Source organism: Homarus americanus, unplaced genomic scaffold (genome assembly GCF_018991925.1).
Source record: "Homarus americanus isolate GMGI-L3 unplaced genomic scaffold, GMGI_Hamer_2.0 scaffold40248, whole genome shotgun sequence".
Taxonomy (NCBI): Eukaryota; Metazoa; Arthropoda; class Malacostraca; order Decapoda; family Nephropidae; genus Homarus; species Homarus americanus.
This window is the reverse complement of record NW_024712526.1, coordinates 6,041,775-6,061,580: the sequence shown is the minus strand read 5'-3', so window position 1 is coordinate 6,061,580 and position 19,806 is coordinate 6,041,775. Positions and strand designations below refer to the sequence as shown.

Below are 19,806 nucleotides of genomic sequence, written 5' to 3'. Positions count from 1 at the left end.
TATTTGTTTTATTGAGACCCCTGGTATATAAACCTAACCTAACCTAACCTTGTAACATCCTTGTGTGTCAGGTCTGTGTCAAATATACTAGATGGACAGTTATGGAGTATTATAAGAGAGGTGATCATAGAGACGATGGAATGTAAATACGATTTCCAGAGTCAGTCGTCTTTACCAACAGGAAAATGATAGTTGATATTTGACAAGGCATTAATGGGTTGTTTTATTATTATGGTTAGAGTATTAAGAAAGGGAAATAATATATAATAAGGTGGAAGAAATTTTTTATGTAAGGTTGTTTTAGTATCTAAAGTAAACCACAAGGGAATCGGCTCTATCACTCGACCACAAAGGGTTTGGAGGGTGTGTTTATAAAGACTTCAACTCTTCGTCTACCAACCAAGATGACTTCAACTCTTCTCGTCTACTAAACAAGATGACTTCACCTCTTCTCGTCTACCAACCAGGATGACTTCACCTCTTCTCGTCCACCAACCAGGATGACTTCACCTCTTCTCGTCTACCAACCATAAGGCCTTATAATCTCACTTATAGTTAGCGAGTCTTTCCCTGTGTGTTTCCAAAGGTGGGAGAAACTGCCATGACGATCTATTACTAATCCTATTTATAAATTAGAAAATATCACAATACTTTCAGGCCATTTATACGGCTGTACAAAAATTTAATTGAATAAAACAAGAGAGAGAGAGAAAACTGTCTGTAAACGAAGTCGGCGGTTATGGTCCATCCCTAGTGGGTAAAAACTCGTATAGTAATTGGCCGAATATGTTGTGGGAGTTTCAGGTTCGGGTGTATTTTACTGTAGTTTTGGGAAGTTTAACTTTATGTATGTAAAAATAAGTCTTTTTGAGATAACGGGAATTTCTTATTAACCTCAAAATAGTTAGCGGCTGTGAGCATTTTATGATCTTGTTAAATAGTTATTGTTAACTGTGTGTGTGTGTCCCACTAAACTTATTATCATTCAACTGATGGATTATAGTGGAATTACTTTGTGATGTGTAGAAAGACCTAGCTGTCGAAGCACAGTAATAACCAAGGAATATCTAGTTGAATAGTCCTTGGCAATAACATTATGACGTCAGCGTTTTTGCTAGATAAGGATACTAGTGAGTATTAGAATTAGTTGACGATGTTAGCTGTAGTATGCACTGAGTTGGGGTACTACTCAGGCACTCCGAATGGTATAAGTTCCCTTGTCATCATCTTTCTTGACCCTAAATCTTCATAATTTTACAATTAGCAAGATAACAAAAATAACAAATACACTGAGACGAAAAGAGAATTATCCAATGATGCCTGCACTATTTGATTCCGTATTCAGAAGTACAGTATTTATTTTTTCTAAAGTTTTACCACTTATCAGCTCACTAGCTGCTCGGGCAGTTGGTCTATCCAGTGTTAGTACAGGAGGAAACAGGACCCCGCGAAACTAACCTGTGTTGTTTGGTAGTGAGGGTCACACTCACATGTGTCTGGGCCAAGCAGGATTCGCACCCTTGACATATTAGTGAGTGATGTGCGAGATACTGTAGTGGACTCCATCCCCTACAAGGGACAACTGAGCCCCCGCGCGCCTACCAGCCAATCAGCGTACAGCCAGCGGTGCCGGTAGACCTACTCTCCAGCGGCGCTGGAGAGTAGGCCTATGCGCTAACCAAATAAACGCAGTCGTGTAAAGCCACGGCACTATCTCTCCCACTACAATTCCCTTCCTAACCTCTTGCTCCTTCCTCTGTCATCTTCCCCGCTCTGACTTTCGCTACCAACAACTTTTGGAGCTTCTAAACTTGAACTGAACCAGGGAGACCATTCTACTCTGACCTACAGGACCAGCAAGATCTCTCTCCAGCACTTCACCACCCAGCTTCCTCAGAGAGCTCCTCGCCCTACAGGAACTCTGAGCAAGCTACACCTCACCTAGTAACTCCTTAGCACTACTCTGTACAACAATATATATACAGAAAACGCATCGTGAGTTTCTATTCTACCTCATTCCTGAGTGTGAGATATCTACTGTACATGTACGTACGTTGTGTGGCTAGCGAGCCGATCTTTTGGTGAAGAATATAAATGAAGAGACGTGACCGATCGCCCAAGCGGCTAACAAGCCGATCAGTGGCGAAGAGGATAAAAGTAAAAAGTAATAGTCATCTAAAGATAATTGACTACTGGCCACAATACAGTACGCTACAATACCGCTGTGACGTTATTTTGTTATTGTTGCGCTTCAACAATTAAGATTTTCAAATATGTAATTAGGATAGTAATTACACTAATTCTCAGATTTAAGAAGCCACAAGTTCAGAAAAATGCCAAGGCAAACTTTTTTGGAGTGAGAGTTGAGAACTCTTGAAACAACCGGCCACACTGGCGGCTACGCAACTACAGATACATTCTGGAGACTGGAACCAGTACAGCAGTACTTACCAACAGTGCGAAACCGAGATGTGACCGACCGAGTCCTACTCGGTTCTTGAATGTGATTACTTCTCACTTTGTTTACGCAAAATAACCATCTCTAATGCTGAATCACAAAATTTTTAGATCTTCAATAGTTATATATATTTATATGCTAAATTAAAACATGGAAATCCAATTGAACTGTGAAGCATTGAACGTCCAATGATATAGTATTCATTCATTTGAACATGTCTTGTACAGAGCCACTGTGACTTGTCATCTCGTTGCTTGCTAGTTGGTGTGTAGCTCCTGCTGAATGTTGACGAGCTTCAGTTGTCGGTTGGAAATCGTGGTTACGGTAGTTACAAAGGTAAAATATGAGTGGAAAATATATCGCACACGTAGCATTGCTTGGAAGCACTTCTGGGAAAGGGATATAAACAAAGATGAAGTTATTTGTGAATATTATGGGGACAATGTGAGACGAGGGGGTGGTATTTCAAATATGCTTAAGAACTCCAACAAATGGAAATCGCATATATTTTAAAACTTGCTTGATAATATGCGACTGTATTAATGAAAATATACATCAAAATGTAGATCTGTGATGTATGCAACATGCGAAACAAGCAAATTATGGGACAAACAAGACAGGTACAAAAAGGTAATCAATTAGTACTCGGTTTACTCGGTTCTAAAGAGTAATCAGTACCGAAATACTCGGTTTGCCCATCCCTATTTTTTTGCCACGACGTAGTACGCACCAAGGAACTCTACATCCGCTTTTCCCCAACAATTATCGCGGCCTTCAAATAATAGTGACATAAGTAAAGTGTGATATATAAATAAATTATATAAATTTAATACTGTATATAAAAAAGACTTAAATGTAACCCCAAGTGACTGTCACAAACTGCTAGCACACGGCCGCCTCAGTACTGTGACGTGTGCGTGTTTACTTGAACAGCTGATCTCCTTCAGTCAGCTTCGTACGATTTTCGTTCGTGCTGAGTAAGTGAAAGTAACTCACATGATAAAAGAATTACATTTTAGAATTACATGTGTGTTGGTTATATTAGTCATAATGAAAATTAATTGGTAAAGATCAAATTTAGGTACTCGTGTCAGTTGACTTGTGGGATGAAAACCACTCTAAAGATTACTCCTCTCGCTGGTAGAATCTATTTTAAGATTTGATTGTACTTTTATTTATTAAGAACAGTATCGCGACCCCTTTTCTAACCGAGCAGCTGCAGTATTATAAACTTCTAATAAAACGGGTGAAACAAAGCACCCTACCCTCTTGTGAAAAATGTGTTGCACAGGCTTGCCAGTCTGTTTGGGCCAGTAATTTTGTATTTAACAGGTGGATAAAATCACGAGCGCCTTTGCTTACAGATAGTGAGTCTGTAGACTTCCAAAATATTATGTATACTGTATAATTTATCATCCATAAAATTAACCAAATTAATCTACCTAAATTTGAGCTTCACCTAAACATTATTACTGTATATAATTCCCATGCTGGTCTGCTGTGATCCAACCAAAATATTCTGCCTACAGCACTAATGGTGGGGAAAAGCAACACTTATCTTGCCTTCCTTTGCAAGATAGAAGATATCTTTAGTATTTCAGATTAGATTGGGTTAGATGGACTAATTTAGTTCAATTTATGATGTAACAGTGTCTGGTATTGTGCTTTGAGAAGTTCCCAGACTCACTGATTGTAAATAAAGGCTTCTGTGATTTCAAGCCTGTTAAATACAAGATTACCCGGAACACTTTATTTTCAGCTTTCAGCACTTGAGGAGTGTGGCTGGCGCTACCATCACTTAACTGTAAAGTGAGGTACCCTGGTACCCACTTATATCTGGGTGCCCTGGGATTCAACCATTGACCCTTAGGACAAAAGACAAGTGCTGTCTCAACTTAGCCACTGCATTGTCTAATTGTAGGTGGATTGATGTATGTTCAATAAAATCATTTTAGAAATTCCCATTGGATTCAGCATTGGTAATCATTTACAACAGTTTCACATCTGACCCAGCAACCTGAAGACATTCTTCCAAGTCTAAAATAAGGAGGGCTGACATCATTGGAGCTTGGAAAATATTGTAAAAGATATCTTACTAAAAATATTTTCCTTGACCACTTTTTAGCATACAGTATAGATAAACAGTGCAATAATGTATAACAGTTTAAACAATGGCACATAAATTTGATTCATCCAAGGCTAGTCAGAGAATATTTAGCTGACTCAAAATATTTGTTATTAGGTTTGTTTGGTTCATTTTGCTAAATTTAAAATATGTATGATTTTCAAAATAATATATAAATACAGTACAGGTATAAAGAATTGAAAGTTTAACCTTACATATAAGGTAAAACTTAAGTAGACATTGCTTGGTAACACTTAACATTCTTTCTTACCTCGAGAGGGCACCAAAATAAAATTAGGGAACTGTAATTTTTTGAATTTTTGTTTTATCATAATTTTTTTCCTACAATTAACCTACATCTACCCACTGACATTTTTACACTTGAAGCAGTGTTGTCATTCAAACGATTGCTGATGTCTGATACATTAGTATAGTATCATTAGTCTGAGATAACATGAACCAACTAAAGGCACCTATCCTAACCTAACTAAGAAACTTAATATTACATCATCGTTAGGTTAGGTTACTCTTCCCCATAGTCATTAAATGGAAATTCATATTGAATTTTTATTTTCAGGATCATGTCATCTGAGAGTGAAGATGATTTCCAGTCAGCAGATGAAGGTTCTGATTTTGAAGGCTTTGAGCCTGGAGAACCAGTTAAGGAAGCATTGACTCAGCCCCAGCCGCTGACACCCTCATTATTACCACAGAGTATCCCACTATCTAGTGATGAGGAAGAGGCAGATGTTGACACCTTTGACAAAGTTGATATAGTTAAGGAACAAAATAACAAATTTGAATGCAGACAGAAGGTACAAGATATTGGTAAATCTGCTGAATCTACTGATTTACTGGAGAAAATGTCGAAGGAGAAGATAAAACAGGAAGTAGATAATGATACTGACACCTTTAAAGAAGTTGGAGCAGCTTTAAGTGAGTTGAGTCTCAATGATATTATACCTAAGACCATAGAAAATGTACCACCAAAAAATGACAAGACTCTCACAGCTGGGAGAGATTCTCCTGTGGATGTTCAGAAGTTCAGTGAATTAGATAAGACAAATTTTAATTTAGAAAAGAATAGAGAAGAAAAGGATTTTCACCAAGCCACTATTGTAGAAGATAATGTCACCAGAGATGCTGACTTACACCTCAGTGGTGAAGAGGAAACTAAAGAAGAAGATACAAGATTCATGGAAGAGAGAGAAAGAGGCAAAGGAGAGTTGATTGATAGCTTCAGTGATGTACAAGAAGTCATAAACAAAACAAAACATGCAGAGAAGAGAATAGATGAACAGGAGAAAACCAAAGTAGATGTTGAATCAAAGAAGATACCTGTAGAAGTAAAGCAGATAGAAGATGATGTGCAGGAAATAGAAGTGAAAGAAATTGAAGAAACTAAGCAAACAAATGTTAACCAGAGAAAAAAGGAAGTGAAAAAGTCAGGTGGTAGTAATCTAAGTAATAAGGCAGAAGAAGAAAAAACAACAGTACCTGAAAAGAGGGATTCAGGTTCCAGACCGATCCGGGAATGTAAAATAGGCATGAAAAAGCCCCGTGAAAAACTTGGAGAACGGCTCGGCACAAGAAGAATAGGCACAAGAGTAGAGAAGAAGACCTTAGAGAGTATCAGTTCAGATAGCATCATTAAACCCAAAGACGTTCCTAGTGAAGTAGACAAGAGCATGCCACAAAAGGTTGTAGATAAGCTAAATAAAAGTAAAGAGAAAGAAATGGCAGAAAAACTGAAGAAGCAGCAACAGTGGGAGGAGCAGCAACAGAGGTGGCAGCAAATTCATCAGCATCATGATGGGAGGAGAGATGTATGTATACAGTATTTACACTCCACCTTCATTATTATTACATAAAATTATCAAGGGTGTATGTGTGTGTTTTTGTGGCTCTTTACAGGAAATGCTAATATCACCTTCATCTGCAGCCATGTACAGTTCTCTAGTCTGTGCCAATACATAATTGTTCTTTATTTTATTCTGTATACAGACAGTCCCCGAGCTACGAATACAGGTACACGTATGTTAAAACACAACCCAGCCCATACATAACAACTATTGTAAATGTAATAAAGTGATGTTAAACATAATTACTGGACTGTAATGTAATGCAAAAAAGTATATAATTTTAATTACAGATTTCTGTGCTGAATATATTGTACAGTACTGGGATCCCGTTCATAAGTATGGGTGTTCGTAAGTCAGGAATTCGTAACTCGGAACTGTCTGGACAGTACTGAATATAATTTTTTAAGGATTACTATATATTTGGCCCAACAGTGATTTTGTCATACAGGTGAAATACTTAAATTCCTAGAAGTGAAGAAAAAATAATTGTAAATGTAGAAAATATGTAGGTAAAGAAACTATAAATAGTAATGACTATAAGATAGATCTGTTGTTCTTAAACTTGTGTTGAATGAGACAAAAGTGATCAAATGTTGGTCGTACAGTACAGAGGTAACACATTTGCCTCTCACCCCTGTGTTCGATCTGTGCTTAGGCCAGGTTTGAGAAGGGTGTTATCCAGTGTGTCCCTACCAAACACCGCTGATTTTCTACAGGTATTCCGGTTTCCTTCTATACTAACACCGGACAGTAAAGTTCATAACAAAGAACAGACTGACCGCCTGAATTGCAAGTTAGTTGATAAGTTGTAATTATAAATTTACAAAAATCGTAGACACACACATTCCTTGAACATTTCTCATTTATCCATTCTGATATGTAAGTGGATACACCTGTAGAACTAATCTCCATTTGCTTTTCATTTCCTGCCATAATCCATCGATGAATTTCAAGACCTTAATAGTTTTAGCAGTAACCTGTAATTTAGGTATAAGAAGTGATTGTGTGATGAATGAAGTTAGAAATTTGTTGAAAGAAAGAAGTCCTGAGTAATACATGTGAGAGAAAATATACTTGGATGTTTTGTATGTACAGTAGAAACAGTGCAGGCCTAATTCTTAGTGCTCATTGCCATAGACCTATTCCCCGTATCATGTGAGGATGGGATAATTGAGTATGTCTCTCTGAGTATCAATGCTGGTTTATTTTCCTGTATATGTGTATTTATGCCTTTGTTCTACTGGAAAATAAGTAGTAGTTGTTTTTTTAACATTTTTATGCCTATGTTAGATGTCTTCAGAAGGTGGTACTGATGGGTGGGGAGGATCTTGGGGCGGCTGGGGTACTTCTCTTCTCTCTGCTGCCTCCACCTTCACACGAGAAGTTGGCCGTGGTGTTGGTACTGTCATGGAGACTGTGGAGGGCACTTTAGGTGTCCCAGATCCTGTCACTATGGCTCAGCAAGTTGCAGAGAAGGAAAAAATGAGGAAAAGTGAAGAAAAATGCCTAACAAATAAAGTAGAAGAGGAAAATCAAGGATCAAATGAGGAAGAGTGTAAGTACAGTACTATAATGCATTGTGAAATAATCTACTGTAGTACTTCTTTGGGGCTACAATATATTTATGTCTGATTTTTGCCCTGGAAGTTCTCTCTCTCTTTCTCCCCATATCAAACTTACCATAAGCAGCATTTTTTTTCAGTGAGGGAGAAAAATCTTGGAGTTGAGAGAGCTGTTGCTCTTGGATGCCCATTTAAAAACTAGCAATGTAGAAGTATATTGACTAGTGTTTAACATAAGAATAGAGGAAACTGCAACGGGCCTATTGGCCTATACTGGCCCACTGGGCAGTCCCATTTACACCCAACCCCCCATCGTTCATATATCCATCCAACCCATGTTTGAAGCTATCCACAGCATATTCGAGTTAATGATGATGTTTGGTAACTTGTTCCACTCGTCCACTACTCTATTTCCAAACCAATGTTTACCTATTTTGCACCTAAATCTAAATTTGTCTTAATTTATAACCATTGTTACGAATTCACTCCTGGTTGGATAGTTTGAGTACCTTTGTAATGTCCCCTTTGTTCAGCCCTGACTTCCATTTATACACCTCGACCATATCGCCCCTCACTCTATGTCTCTCAAGGGAATGCAAATTAAGATACTTTAACCTGTCTCTGTACTCAAGGTTTCTAATCCCTGGGATTAGTCTTGTCATTCTCCTCTGAATTTTTTTTAGGGATTCTATATCCATTCTGTAGTACAGTGACCAGAATTGAACTGCGTAATCCAGGTGAGGTCTCACAAGTGCAAGATATAGTTTTAGGATGACCTCGCTAGTCTTGTAACTATCGGTAACACTCCTTTGTAGGAGCCCAAGTACTTTGTTACCCTTGTTTCGAGCAAATACACATTGTTTACTTGGTTTAAGATTCCTACTTATCATGACTCCTAAATTTTTCTCACGGTCGGATTTCTCTAACATCATTGTTCATCTGGTATCTGGTTTCAAATCATTCGAAAATTTTTTTAAGTTTCTCTGAGATAATAGTACAGAGTACAGTATACTTTATTTCTTTTCTCGAGCCTTGGTCTTAGTGTACTTTACTGCCTCATATGATCTCTGTGCAATATCTTCATTGCGTTCTTTCAATGCTCTTATTCCCCTATTTTTTCCATACATGTACTGAGAGTACAGTAATATTTCTTTAGATATGTTCCCGGTTTGGAAAATTAGTGTTTGGTTTGCTTATGTACTGTATTAGGATTGACCCCTCGAGTCAGAGAGATTTAGCCGGTACACCCCTCTTACATCAAGCATCCCACCAGAATGCTCCACAACAATAGAAAAAGCCGAGAGGGTGAAGTTGCTCTGATATGACAATAGTGTAGTTTTATTAAAAAAACACTGATATCCCACTAGGTCTATTCAGAAAATTTTCTCCTTTTTTTCCTCGCGTGTTGGGGTGAGTGTTTAGCTTATTGTATTCATCTGTTTTCTTACCTCTTTCTCTGAGTGGTCAGCCTATTCTGTTTATTTGTTTGATAAAAGGCTGACCACCACATGGTGGGCAGTGGACTGCCAGCTGAGTGATGGAGTGTTCACACACACACACACACACACACCCTCCCTCACACACACACACACACACACACACTCCCTCACACACACACACCCCCTCCCTCACACACACCCCCTCACACACACACCCCTCTCCCACACACACACCCCCTCCCACACACCCCCTCACACACACACCCCCCTCCCCACACACACACACCCCCCCTCACACACACACTCCCTCACACACACCCTCACACACACACACACCCCTCCCCACACACACACCCCCTCCCTCACACACACACCCCCTCCCCACACCCTCACACACACACACACACCCCCCTCCTCACACACACACACCCCTCCCCACACACACCCCTCACACACACACCCCCTCCCTCACACACACACACCCTCCCCACACACACACACCCTCCACACACACACACACCCCTCCCCACACACACACACACCCTCCCACACACACACACACCCCCTCCCCACACACACACACCCCTCACACACCCTCACACACACACACCCTCCCACCACACACACACCCCCTCACACACACCCCCTCCCACACACACACCCTCACACACACACCCCCTCACACACACACCCCCCTCCCCACACACCCCCTCACACACACACACACCCTCCCTCACACACACACCCCCCTCACACACACACACACCCCCACACACACACACACCCCCTCCACACACACACACACACCCCCTCCTCACACACACACACACACCCCTCCTCCCCACACACACACACACACACACACACACACTCCCCACACACACACACACACCCTCACACACACACACACACACCCCCTCACACACACACCTCCCTCACACACACACACACACACACACACACACACACCCCTCCCTCACACACACACACACCTCAACCACTCATCCCTCCACACATGCATCCCCAACCATCACACCCCTTCCTCATATACCCACTCTCTCCCTTCCTCTGATAGTGTACAGTTATTTAGTGATCATATCAGCCCCTCTGAGCAATTGGATTAAGAATTATATATAATGAACAGTTGCAGAAATGTGCTCCTACACCCCCTATAGTAATACAATATGTTCAGGCAAAATTTATCAAATGCCACCAAACATTATATATTCAAAGAATAATTAAAATGATGTACAGTACTGGTAAGTGTGTGAATCTTTACTTATAATTTCACTTCCTCAGGTTTGAACATTAATGAAGATGGTGCAGCAGGCAAGAACAGTGATGGTGGTGGAGAAGGAAGCAAGGGTGTAGTAGACTACAGCTTTGGTGGCCTCTCCTCTCTTGGAAATTTGGTTTCTGGTGTTTCAGGAGTTCTAGAAACTGCCAGCTCAAAGGTAGACGTTTTGTAGTGTACAGCAGATCATATATCAGATAAGCTAAGCTAACTTCAGTACTGGAGTTTTGTGCTTAATTTTTCCACAAAACAATGTCCAGTATTTCATTCCATTGACTGTACTTTTGGTTTTTGTCTTTGTGTCAGGTGAAGCCGGTGTATGAGCTTAGAATCAATATGAGCTAAAAAAAATTGGTTGTGATAAAGAGAATTGGTAGGGGGACGACAGACAAACAACTGATACCGTAAATGAGTACCTGTACTCTGCATCAGTATTCACACAAGAGACATGGATAACATGCCAGTACCTAAGAGAATGTATACCTCAGGGGTGTAAAATGAGTTAACAGAGAGAGCAATTACAGATGAGACCATCAAAAGAAAAGAAGCCAGCTTGTAAGAATTCAAAGGCCCTGGAGTGGACGGAGTACAGACCTTTCTATGATACAGTATTTGAACAAAATTTAAATTCTGAACAGTACTGTACAGTAATCCCTTGTTATTCACAGGGGTTAGGTTCCAAGGAATGGCATGAATAGGCAAAACTGCAAAGAGCAACTTATACTACCCTAGTGCACTACTGTACTGTATGCCTATACAGTCATGCGCCGGTTAACGTCCTTGATACGTTCTTGGAAACGTGACGTGAACCGAAATAGACATTGTCCGATCATCACATAAACTTTGTATTTATACTTACTTGTATGTGGAATACTATATACGTACATATACACTTTTACTCTTAAATCACTAATGTAATGTGATACAGGTGATTAATTTTTATCTCTTGTGCAAAATACATGACGTTTATATTAAAATTATTCACTGTTTTACAAGGATTCCAGCAATGCTGGGCAGTTGGGGGAGAGGGAGCGAGCGAGGGGGTGTGGGGGGAGGGGAGGTAGTATGTTTGACAGTTGGCAGCGGCCCAAGGTCTAACGCGTGTACCTGTATATTTATCAGTTCTTCAGTGACTAAGCTTCTCTCTTATAAAAAGCCAGTGACATGACCTGGGTGAATATAATTAACATTGTTGGGATTCTTGTAAGATACTGATTAATTTGAATACAAACATGCTATAATTTGCACTAGACTTAACAATTTTAGTACCATAATCAAATTAGTACATGTGCATGCCAGCTTTGCACTAAGGACAGTTATTTCTTTTACGTTTCTTTTAGTATGGTGTGTGCATGTAAATGGATGAAAATAAATTTAGAAATTTATGTAAATCTACCCAAAAATGCAGTTGAAAAATTTTATATTATAAACATACTACAGTACTGTACACTAATGTACAGTACAACAATTTTTATCTCTTGAGCAAAATATATGACATTTATATTCAAATTATTGGCTGTCTTGCAAGGATTCCAGCAATGCAAATTATAATCTAACTTTAGTCTGAGATATTATATAAGATAAAAATTGTAAGCCTAAAACCCTGGCTGGGGGAGAGGTACGGAGCCAGCCAGCCAGCGAGGGGTGGGGGAGGGGGGGTTGAGGTGATATGTTTGACAGTTTGAGCCGATGGTCTCTGTGTGTTTATTTAACAGTCCTACTAAGCTTCTCTCATTTTAAAATGCCAGTGAAATGACCTAGGAGAATATAATTAACATTGCTGGGATTCTTGTAAGATACTGATTTATTTGAATATAAACATGCAGTAATTCGCACTAGACATAACAATTTTAGTACCGTAATCAAATTAGTACATGTGCATGCCAGCTTTGCACTAAGGTCATTTATTTCTTTTACGTTTATTTTAGTATGGTGTGTGTATGTAAATGGATGAAAATAAATGAAGAAATTTATGTAAATCTACCCAAAAATACAGTTGAAAAATTTTTATTATAATTGTACTACAGTATTGTACACTAATGTACTACACTGTTCATATCTTGAGCAAAATATATGACGCTTATATTTAAATTAATCTGTCTTGCAACGATTTCAGCAATGCAAATTATATTACCCTAACTTTAGTCTGAGATATTATATAAAATAAACATAAAGAAATCACCAATCTTTTGTCTGGGAACACGAGGAGGGAGGTAGCCATGAGCGTGTGTGAAGGAGGGAGCAGGGGGGAGGGGGCGGGAGGTGAGGTGACAGAATGTCTGGTGTTTGTTTGTTTATTTATTTGAGATAAGATTTGACAGTTGGCGCTGAAGGCCTGCCTGCGTGTTTATTTATCATTACTTAAGAGTGACTAACCTCTAATCATAATTTGCCACCCAAACGACCTGGGTAAATATAACTTACATTGCTGGGATTCTTGTAAGATAGTAATTTATTTGAATACCTGTATAAACAAGCTATATTTGCAATAGACATAACAATTTTAGTACCGTAATCATTTAGTACATGTACAATACAGGTTTGCACTTAGGTCCATTGTTACTGTACAATATTGACTAAATTCACTAGATAACGTACGCCTGGCAGCACAATCTATAAGAATATGCGATGCATACGTGACGTAAACGTGACTGTGCCCGCTCTAGGGCCATTTAGGTTCACTACTTCCTATTATTTGAATGTTTTTTTTTTTTTTTCAATTTAAATTTTAATTGTTTATTCCATGATAGAGGAAGCGGGATCCTAGTGCTGTCACTTGGAACCCCTGTACCATAACACCAGAAGCAACTGGCCAGTGTCACAAGTATATACAGTTCAGTACAATCATCCCTTGGTTATCGTGCCTAATTGGGACCCCGCCGAGTGCATGATAACGAAAGTACAGAACCTATGGGATTTATTCTAATTGGTTCCAGGCACCCAAGACCCAACCCCAAGTTTCCCATTTTACGACCATTTAGACCCACTAAATATATATATAATGTTATGGTAAATATCATAAACACACAGGCATGGCTAGGTTTATTACAAAGTGATGAAAAGGGTACGCTTAATACTGTAGTCCACAAAACATGTAGCTATGCTTTTTTTATTTGGTCCCCCATCATATGAGTCCGTTTTCTCTCACATCAGGACGCCTGAGTCCTCCGTTTTCTCTCTTAATCTTAGAGTGCACCAGAGACTTTGCTATTCCTTAGTAATGACACAGAATTTGAAATTGCAACCCCAATTGCAACTGGGGTTGCAATTGTTGAGGCAACTAGATATGTCTGATTACAGCAAATGTGTTATTGTCAACTTGTAGGTGAAAGATTTTATCCTCAATAGATGTAGGTTAACATTACACCTGGAGGCAAATGCTTAAAAAAAGCCTAAGGAAGGAAGCATATTCCTTTAACACATAATTATCTGACCAGTACGGGGAGGATCATCGTGTCTCCGTCAGGGGGTCGTGGAGCGGTGGTCCAGCAGGGCGTCACGATTTTAACTGACGTATATGCGATCGGACGTTGTTCGGTCAGACGTTAACCGGCGCATGACTGTACTGTACCAAACAACCGACCAGCTGCGGCAGCACTCATCCCCTCTTATAACTTATCAAATAATTCAACTTTCTTTGTCATGGTCATCAATGACTTTTACCTTTCACTCCACTAGCATCACTAGCACTGACACTAGGCAGTCTATTAAGAGGCCATTTCACACAGAAACACTAAAGTCTTGCAAGTAAAACACGAGATGCTATGTGGGGTAACTCATTGTGCTGCAGGAAAAGGATCACAAGCTAGCCACCATCTGCTTACCGAAAATCGTCAAAATCACGAATCGCAAGTGTCTACTGTACTGTATGCTGGAATGCAAGGACCAAGAAGACCTTTTATCTTGAAAGTTAAAAGTTACATGTTTACATGATGAAAGTCAGTCTATATTTATTAATAAAATAATAGATTATTGTTCCAGTTCAGAGGATGAAATCAGGAAGTTTAAATATTTATGATAACTTTGTGTTACAGGTGCTGTTAGGAGGACTCGATACCTTGGAAGTCATTGGACGAAAGGCAATGGATGTTATTCAGGAGGGAGATCCTGGACTGAGGAAAAAGAGAGCGATCCTCTCTAATAGGAAGCCGAACTTGTCTTTGGTATTATTGTGACGATATTGAAGACCTCCTAAAGATTTACTGTATTTTAGTGTAAAGTTCATACATAAATGGCCTACTTCGATGAATTCTTCACAATTGAATTCTAATATTCAAGAGTTGTATATTTGCCTTTCTTCATACAGCTAATTGGCTTATATCCTAATACACTGTATTGTGTTTGTCTCTGATACATGTTTCTCAGCACAGTAATGTTGCCCATTCAGAATTGGTTTCTTTCACCAGAGAGAATCCTTTTCTTTTTGTTTTCATAACATGCTCCTTCTAGATGCTGCAAGAAGCACGGCAACGAGCAGCTAACGAGGAGAATGAGCAAAGAGATGGAGGGAAAGACTCAAAGCACTCACAGAGGATTATTTTTGACCAAACATGGGAAGCTACTGAGGGACCTGTGCATCTTGAGGCTCTGTCATTGGTTGCCAGGCAGTGTGAATCCAAGTTGGGAACCATGCTGCAGAGTTTACCGCATTATTTGTTGGAGAAACTTAATGCTACTAATGCTGAAATCAAGGTACTGTACAAAAAAATTTAGTTGCTTTTATGACTTACAAGATTTATACTGTTAAATCACTCCCAGGTAAAGCTCCAGGTTACCAGAGGGCTGCTTCTGTGGTAAGATGAAATAGTCAGAGTAGAACAAATGTTTACATACAACAAACTCCCAGTATATTCTGGCTCACAAAACTTTTATCTTGTGATGCATTACGCACAGAAAGGATGAAAAACATGATGTACACCCATGTAAATGCGAACCTTAATGAAATTTGGGTAGTAAAAAGTAAATTGTGTAAATGTAAATTCAGTTATTGCAAAACCAGCATAAAAGAAGGCAATCTGTATTACTTCTTTTCTATTAAGTGAGACTGTAATTTAATGGGAACCGAGGCAAGTGTAGAAACTTCCTTTAAGGCTTAAAGGAGTATAGCTTCATAAAGACTTGAATCTAAGATCTGAAGCCTCCCTTGTCCCGAGACAACCACCAGATAAATAGGAACTCGGATCCTTGGATTGACCCTGATTCAGTTGGGTGAGAAACGGCTGCCTGCAAAAATATATACCGTAAACGAAATTGTCCATCCAGATAGTATGTCCTGCCCTGAAACATGTCAAGCTCTCCGGTAGAGGCAAGCTTTACCAGGGGTGAGTTAATGTTATATTTCTTACTGTTCACTCACTCATTGCATACCATCAGTCATAAAATTAAAATAGAATCTCACATTTCAGTCATCTAGTGTTATATTGTGAAGTGTGGCTTTATTGCTTTGATGACAAGAAATTTTTTTTAATATTTTGTTTAATTAAGTTGCCTCTAGTTTAATATTTCCTGTTTGTAGAACACATGTGAGTTGGAGGAAGACAATGTATTGGAAGGAGATTTAGCAGAACAAGTAACAAATATTGTACCGCAGATTGGTCTTCCTCTTCACTTTCAAAAAATAAATAAGGTAAGCTTAAATGCTTAAAAAGTAATTTCAGCTTCATATTTCACTTAGAGCCAAGGAATTTTACTCATAACTAATCAGAAAATGAACCATATCTGTTATATATGTTATTCAAAGTTTTTCATGAATCAAGTGTGTATTATTCTTGTGGTCACCATATAGAATTGACAAAAAAAATTTAAGTCTTATGATTGGATTCTTTAGTCACAGTAATTGAAAATATAATGACATCTGATCCCTGACTTTCCAGTGTGTTCTTATCTTATTGTTACAGTACGTACTTATAAAGGTAATCACGGAAATAGCCAGGTCCGATAGCACGTGAGAACAACTTGCTAACCACAATAACATGGGTCACTGTAAAGTTAAAAAAAAGAGTGCATTTCCTTAAATTGCATTAGAATATGATAGAGCATGTTGAGTGTGGAATAAAATCTGTATTCACAAATAAACAGGCTTGGTCTTCAGTTGAGGAGACTGCATCACTTATTCAAGAGGCTGGAGTTGTTGATGGTCCAACAGCTGAACGTGAATTATATACAGCATTAGCAGCTCTTGTGGTACAGATGTCAGCCATGGCTCACAAGGGAGCAGAGTTGTCTCTCATCACCCCTGATGCAGATCCTCTTACTGTTGCTGTACAGTTTAAAGAGTGAGTTGATATATTTGTTGCTGTGGGCACCATGTTGACCTTTATGTCATGATGATGAGAGTACATTATTTCATTTTAAAGAGTACAGTACACTATATGAAAGTACTATTCTGAAAGGGTAATACAGTGCTGTACTGAGAAATATACAGATTGGCTCAAATATTCTCTTCAGAGAATGAAGGTGATCACTTTAAACACCTTCCCTTAAGTTGTAATAAAAAATTAAAACAGTGCTTTATGCTTGTACTCCAAATCACTTTCCATTTCTTTTAAAAATTAACTAATCCAAGAGTTCTTTTTCCCTTTTAATTTCATCAACATTTTATCTGTTTGGACTCCAAGGTTCTGTTAAAGTTTCTGTAACTACATACACTTGTTTTTAAGATGTGTAGATTGTTAGCCTTCAATGCCCAAGATCAATTACTGCACTGTATACAGTCTCTCCTCGACTTACGACGGGGTTCCTGACCAACGACCAGGTCGTAAGTCGAAAATGCGAAAATAATACATAGAAATTCTAAAATGAAATACGGTACAGTAAAAGTAATCAATAATGAAAAATGAATAAAATGTTACTGTGCACTTATCTTTAATGTAGTCACCGGAATGCACACGGGGCCTCAATCAGTTTTTTAATTAAACATGGAGATTACATTAATTGGATAAAGCAGAGGAGACAGGGTTGGGTGGGTCATGAATTTCGCTTTCTTCAGACAGGCTAACATACTTGCTTGTTGAAGGTATTGGGTCATCTTTAGGGAGTGAAGAGGCAGCAGTGATGGGACGTGGAGACAGCAGTGGGGGACTTTTTAATATATATGTCCAATTTAGATTGCACAGTTTGCCTTTTCTTTTCATCGTAAATCTCCCTGTAGCAAGCAAGTGCATCTTGGATCTGTCTGTCAACTTTTGCAAACTGCTCAACATTTTGATCCATTTCTTCTAACATTTGCATCCTCTTATTAATAGTAGCAAATTCCTCTGCCTTGTCCTTCAAAATTGTTGATATCGTCAAATGAGAAGCCAAGGTTGCATGAAATGGTTGCTACCGTTTTTCCATTTTCATATTGCATTATTATTTTAATTTTCATCTCAAACGTAATTGACTGTCTCCTTTTCTTATCAGCACCACGAGAACTCTCACTTTTACGCTTGCCAGCCATTTTAAAGGGAATTAGAAACGAAAATTTTGTCAGTACACAGTGTGATCTCTAACAACAACGACGGCCAAACACCAACTGAGCGGGCTACGGCGTGGATGCTGTACACCACGAGGCGGCCCATCCCACGCTGTCGTACGGGACAGAAACATTTTGGTACTAGAAAATACGTAATTTGAAAAATATTTTATACGACTGCGGAGGTCGTAAGTCGAGGAGTACCTGTATTGTCATAATTAGTCATGCAGTGTATTTTCTCACCTACTTTCTTCTGAATTCTTTAACCACAATTTCCCAGGTTAACTAATGTTGTGTGTGGTGGCATTGAAAACATCGCAGACCAAGTATGTGGAGCTATTACAGCCGGGGCCTCAGCAGCTGACCCACAAGTTAATAACACAATCACCAATATCTATTTACAGGTGAGTCGTGACATGGGTAGATAACAAAATCACCAATACATCTCGATCTATTGCCTGATGAATCATGATGATGAAGGAATTAAAACAATCACCAAAATTTATAAATTTAATAATTTTTGTATTTTCCATTTGTTGACAGACGGCAAGTGGCAAAAATTACATCCAGCAGGGTATGGTCCTCCTATCATCGGTACTGCAGTATGCTAACACTAAACAGATGGTGGCACAACTTTCATAGTTGGAGCTACTGTATTGTTACGTGCCTCACTGGACAAGGATTTACCAAACTTAATTAATCATATTTCCATGGATTAACTGACATTTGCAAAAATTTGTGGTCTTACCAATTTATTTTGTTACATGGTATTTAGTACAGTATATAATAAATATAATTTTGTAAGAATAATGAATATGGTGAAGACATGAAAAAAAGTTTTTTATTACATTTTCCTTTAGTATCTTTTGCAGCAAGTTTTATCACTGAAATTGTAATATATTATGTCAAATATAATAAGGTTATTTATATATATACTGTACTGTGTATACATATTAATATATATATTTTTTACAACATGTGGTACATTATATATATATATATATATATATATATATATATATATATATATATATATATATATATATATATATATATATATATATATATATATATATATATATATATATATATATATATAGGAGGGGGAAACAACGGAGTACTCCGTTGTTTCCATTTTCCTGCAGGATTTTATCAAGATTTATCTTATCCACGCTTTACATGAAATATATATATATATATATATATATATATATATATATATATATATATATATATATATATATATATATATATATATATATATATATATATATATATATATATATATATATATATATATATATATATATATATATATATATATATATATATATATATATATATATATGCTGATAACCACAAGGAAAGAAGAAAACACGAAGTTCCCAAGCGCTTTCGTGTAATTCACATCTTCAGGGGTGAGTACAGACTAGAGAGTAATACAAATCAAGGTGTATATATACAGAGGAGGGTGAGACCAGGTCCACAATGGTCAGGTATTAGGTAATGACCCTACTAATCTTTAAATAGCACACAACGGTTGGTGGTCAGGTCAGATGGTCAAGTGACCCGGCCTTCTCACCTGATCACAAATCTTCTTAATTACAAAGTTG

General features: G+C 38.2%; 1 protein-coding gene across 1 annotated transcript; it reads left to right on the top strand.

Moving 5' to 3' along the window:
• Nucleotides 1-3,274: 3,274 nt before the first annotated feature.
• LOC121861442 lies at nucleotides 3,275-19,081 on the top strand. Its single transcript, XM_042359173.1, has 10 exons — nucleotides 3,275-3,435; nucleotides 5,161-6,409; nucleotides 7,736-8,000; nucleotides 10,746-10,900; nucleotides 14,775-14,903; nucleotides 15,190-15,432; nucleotides 16,256-16,366; nucleotides 16,819-17,015; nucleotides 18,474-18,597; nucleotides 18,737-19,081. Exons 2-10 carry the CDS (start codon nucleotides 5,165-5,167, stop codon nucleotides 18,833-18,835), a joined length of 2,568 nt encoding a protein of 855 aa, XP_042215107.1. The 5' UTR covers nucleotides 3,275-3,435; nucleotides 5,161-5,164; the 3' UTR covers nucleotides 18,836-19,081.
• Nucleotides 19,082-19,806: the final 725 nt, after the last annotated feature.

Coding starts and splice junctions, on each gene's coding strand:
- LOC121861442 (XM_042359173.1), top strand. CDS start 5,165: ATGTCATCTGAGAGTGAAGATGATTTCCAGTCAGCAGATGAAGGTTCT. Junction 8,001..10,745: donor AGGATCAAATGAGGAAGAGT/GTAAGTACAGTA, acceptor TCACTTCCTCAG/GTTTGAACATTAATGAAGAT. Junction 16,367..16,818: donor ACTTTCAAAAAATAAATAAG/GTAAGCTTAAAT, acceptor ACAAATAAACAG/GCTTGGTCTTCAGTTGAGGA.